General features: G+C 52.5%; 1 protein-coding gene across 1 annotated transcript in view; it reads right to left on the reverse strand.

Moving 5' to 3' along the window:
* Positions 1 to 233: 233 nt before the first annotated feature.
* Cldn34 (claudin 34) overlaps positions 234 to 4012 on the reverse strand; it is a 6212-nt gene continuing 2433 nt past the window's right edge. Inside the window, exon 2 of the mRNA XM_004623141.2 lies at positions 234 to 962. Coding sequence (XP_004623198.1) covers positions 287 to 940 — 654 coding nt within the window. The 5' untranslated portion in view covers positions 941 to 962 and the 3' untranslated portion in view covers positions 234 to 286. The remainder of the gene's footprint in view (positions 963 to 4012) is intronic.

Genomic DNA, 4012 nt, shown 5'->3' on the forward strand with positions numbered 1-4012 from the left:
CCCCACCGGGCAGGCACCTGGGGCTGTGCAAGATGCCCCTCCCTGACCTCGGGCTGTTTTGGTTTGGTTTGATTTTTTTGCAGGTGGGCAGGACTTTTTTTTCTTTTTTTAATGAAAACATCTATTTCAACCAGTCAATCAATGAACCAAATCCGGACACAGAAGATAGTGAAAGGAACTGAGGCCAGGTTCTGTCCCAGGATACCGCTGTCACAGACTTGTCCTTGAATCGCCTGATACTTTCCATAAATTCCTGGGAAGCTTGCACGTACGAAGCCAGTGCCCCCTAACTCTGTTTTTCAGGTCTCAAGGCAAGCTCAAATTCCTGGGTCTTCAGGGGGTATCTATAAGAGAGGAAAAATATCCCACTTAACAGCAGCAGGAAGGCGCTGAGGAGCGCCACCACCATGGTGCTGCCCATTTCCTGACTGCCGGGCTGGAAGGGAACGTGGAAGGAGAGCGGGAAGTAGATCCTCTCTTCATTCATGACGGAGTAGCAGTTCCAGAAGGCGGCGATGGAGAGGCAGGCGCAAGCGGCGATGGTAAGGGTTCCCGCCATGATGAAGGGCTTGCGGGCGCCGTCCTCCTCCGGCGTTCTCAGGTGGACGTTCCTGAGCCCCAGGATGGCGCAGGCTTTGCCCAAGAACCCCAGAGCGCTGGCGGCCAGCAGGAGGTGCTGCGCCGTGCGGATGTCGGCAGGGAGGAAGGTGTTGCGGTACTGGTGACACCGCTTGGCTTTGCTGAAGTTGCTGTCGTGGCTGTAGACGCAGAACCTCCACATGCCCACGCAGACGACAGAAGACAAGGAGAACGAGGGGTCATCCATGTGGCACACGCGCCACTCCACGAGGCCCATGGAGGTGCTGCTGAAGATCCAGGCGATGGTGATTATGGCGAAGCCTGCAACCTGGCGGTTGGCGCTCTGGACTTCGACGGTCATGGAGGCTGCGGAGTCGGGGCAACTGCAAACAGACACGGGGCCTGGTGAGGGCGGCAGCCTTGGGCCTGGGGTGCGCCCTGAGGAGTGGGGCGGCGAGGGCCGCGGCGAGAAAGGAGGCTCTGCCTTGTGGGCCTACTGCAGAGGGCAGCGGAAGCAAACTTTGAAAGGACCACGTGGAAGAGTCACTGAATGCCATCCATCAGGCCTGCTTCTCAACATGGTCCACAGACATAATTAAGTTTGACCACAAATATTTAGCCACAGAAGTAGTTTGCATGGCATAGATTCTAATATCAAAAAATGGGATTCTGGGCATGGTGGTGCACTCCTATAATCCCTGAACTTTGGGAGGCTGAGGTAGGAGGATCACTGTGAGTTTGAGGACAATGTGCACTACATTTTGAGACCCTGTCTCAAACAAAGAAGGGAGGAAAAAAGAGGTGGGGAGATAGCCCCTAAGAGTGGCATAAACGTGTGCCTGGCAAGCCCAAGGTCCTGAGTTCGATCCCCAGTACCATCAAAAAAAAAAAAAGTAGATGCAGGGGCCGGGGGTTCATTCCCACCCCCCACCGGGGTGTGCTGAGACGGCAGTTGACACTGGGCGTGGTGGTGTGCCCCTGTAATCCCAGATCTTGGGGCTATAAACAGGCAGATCAGTATGTGAGACTCTGAACACCCTGTAGACTTTTCTCTAAAAAATACAAAAAAAAAAAAAAGGAAAACCAATCATCTCAAGTTCAACAATTTGTAAAGGAACTTACACTATATCTATGCAAAGGAGCTATACACCAACGTTAAAAATCTTAAGTGAGGGGCCGAGGAGATAGCTCAGCGGTCTAAGCGCCTGCCTGGCAAGCGCACGGACCCGGATTCAATCTCCAGTACTGCATGCCATGCCAGCACTGTGCTGATCTGGCGACCAAAACGAGGCATGGTGGCACATGCCTGTAATCCCAGCACTGGGGAGGCTGAGGCAGGAGAATCACTACAAATCTGAGCTGCAGAGCGAGACCCTGCACCAAACAAATCGATCTAAGTAGAGCTGGGCATGGTGGCACACACCTGTAATCAATCCCAACATTTGGAGGCTGAGGCAGGAAGATCCCACAAGTCCAAGGTCAGCCTGCACTACACAGTGAGTTCAAGGCCAGCCTGAACTTCATAGCAAGACCTTGCCTCAAAAACAAAAACAAAGACCAAAATAAATAAATCAATCCAATAATACAAGGTACGATGTCGGGGCCTGGTTCTGCACTTCGCAGGGTGTGCTCAGGACCCTGGCATGCTTGCCCACTGTGCAATTACGGATGTGCCCGGGGGCTCCCAGCCTGTCCAAGGTTTTAGGCATTAGGATGGTTCCCCGCTCTGCTGCCTCTGCTGCCTCTGCTGTGCAGCGCCCGCATGAGCGCGTGTGCGTAGGGCTGTGTGGACACGTGCTTTGCTTCTCTTGGCTAGATACCTGGGAGTGGGCCTGCCGGCTCCCATGGTCAGTGTGCATTTAACTTTTTAGAAGTTGCAGGGCTTTCCCCCCAGCGGCAGGCAGCACCTGCAATCTGCGAAGGCCCTAGTGATTCACGTCTTCTACCACATTCGGTGTTTGTAGTCTTTTTCATTACAGCCATTCTAGTCCCCAGTGGCTAGCCATGTGACCAGCAGGAAGATGTTTGCCACATGTCACTCCAAACAGTACGTTACAGAATACACAAGGGTATGGGTTAAATCCCTAGGGGGGTGTATGTGTGTGCACGTGTGTGGCCCTGGAGATTGAGCTCGGGGCCCGGGGCTGCTAGGCAAGCGCTCTACCACTGAGCTCTATCTCCAGCCTTGTAGGCTACATTAGTAAGAGACATGGGTTTGAAGGGTTATAAAGTTTTTTCAAAAACTATCAGGAGCAGGTTGTGGTGGTGCAAGTGTATAATCCCAGCTGTGAGGAGGCTGAGGCAGGAGGATTGCTGCGAGTTGAGGCCTGCTGGGCCTACATAGCCAATTGTGGGTTTTTTGGCACTGGGAATCAAACTCAGGACCTTGTGCTTACCAGGCAGGTGCTTGTGCCACTGAACTATATCCCCAGCCATACATGTGAGTTCAAGGCCAATCTAAACTACACAGTGAGACCATGTCTCAAAACAACAACAACAACAACAAAAGCTGTCAGAATTGTGAAGAATCCTTATGTGGAGAAACACACAAAATCTAGATGTGTAGCTCAACGAATTACCACAGGCAGTTGTGCAGGAAGAGCGCCATTCTTTGCTTCTTGTTTTTCTTTTCTTTCTTCCTTTCCTTCCCTTCTTTTTGAGATGAGATAGGTTCCCCCAGGCTGGCCTTGAACTCACAGCAATCCTCCTGCTCCTGCCTCAGTGTCCCAAGTGCTGAGATTATAGGTGTGCGCCCCCACACTTGGATGGCTTGCTCGCTCGCTTGCCTTTCTCTTTCTTCCTGGGAACTGAGCCCACGGCCTCCATGCGGAGCTACATCCCCAGCCCTTTTTACTCTTTATTTGAAGACAAGCTCGTGCTCAGCTGGTAAACTGCCCTGGCTGAGCGCAGACGTTTGGCCCTCCTGCTTCGGCCTCCCACAGTGCTAGGATGAAGGTGTGCGCCGCTACTCATCTCCTTGCTATGTGTGTCCCTGTATCACCTTGGGTGCACCCTCAAAATCTTTTTTTTCTTTTTGTGGTGCTGGGGGTCAAACCCAGGGCCTTGAGCACGCAAGGGAAGAGCTCTGCCCCTAAGCTGCAGCTCCAGCCCCCCAGTTTCTTAACATAATTCTACCCATTTTTCAAAATGGGTAACACCCACGAGGCATTCCTGTGGCACTGGCTCGTTCACTCCACTATCTAAGTGTTTATGACACTTAGATCATAATTTTTAAATTAGTGCTTTTTGGGCTAGGAAGATAGCTTGGCGGTATAAGCGCCTGCATGGCAAGCCCAAGGTCCCGAGTTTGAACCCGGGCACCACATGCTGCGCCAGCCCTAAGCCCTGCTGGCCATGAAACCAGGTATGGTGGCACATGCCTGTAATCCCAGTGCTGGGGAGGCTGAGATAGGAGAATCACTATGAGTCTAAA

This window comes from Octodon degus, unplaced genomic scaffold (assembly GCF_000260255.1).
Source record: "Octodon degus isolate 3935 unplaced genomic scaffold, OctDeg1.0 scaffold00001, whole genome shotgun sequence".
NCBI classification, from domain to species: Eukaryota; Metazoa; Chordata; class Mammalia; order Rodentia; family Octodontidae; genus Octodon; species Octodon degus.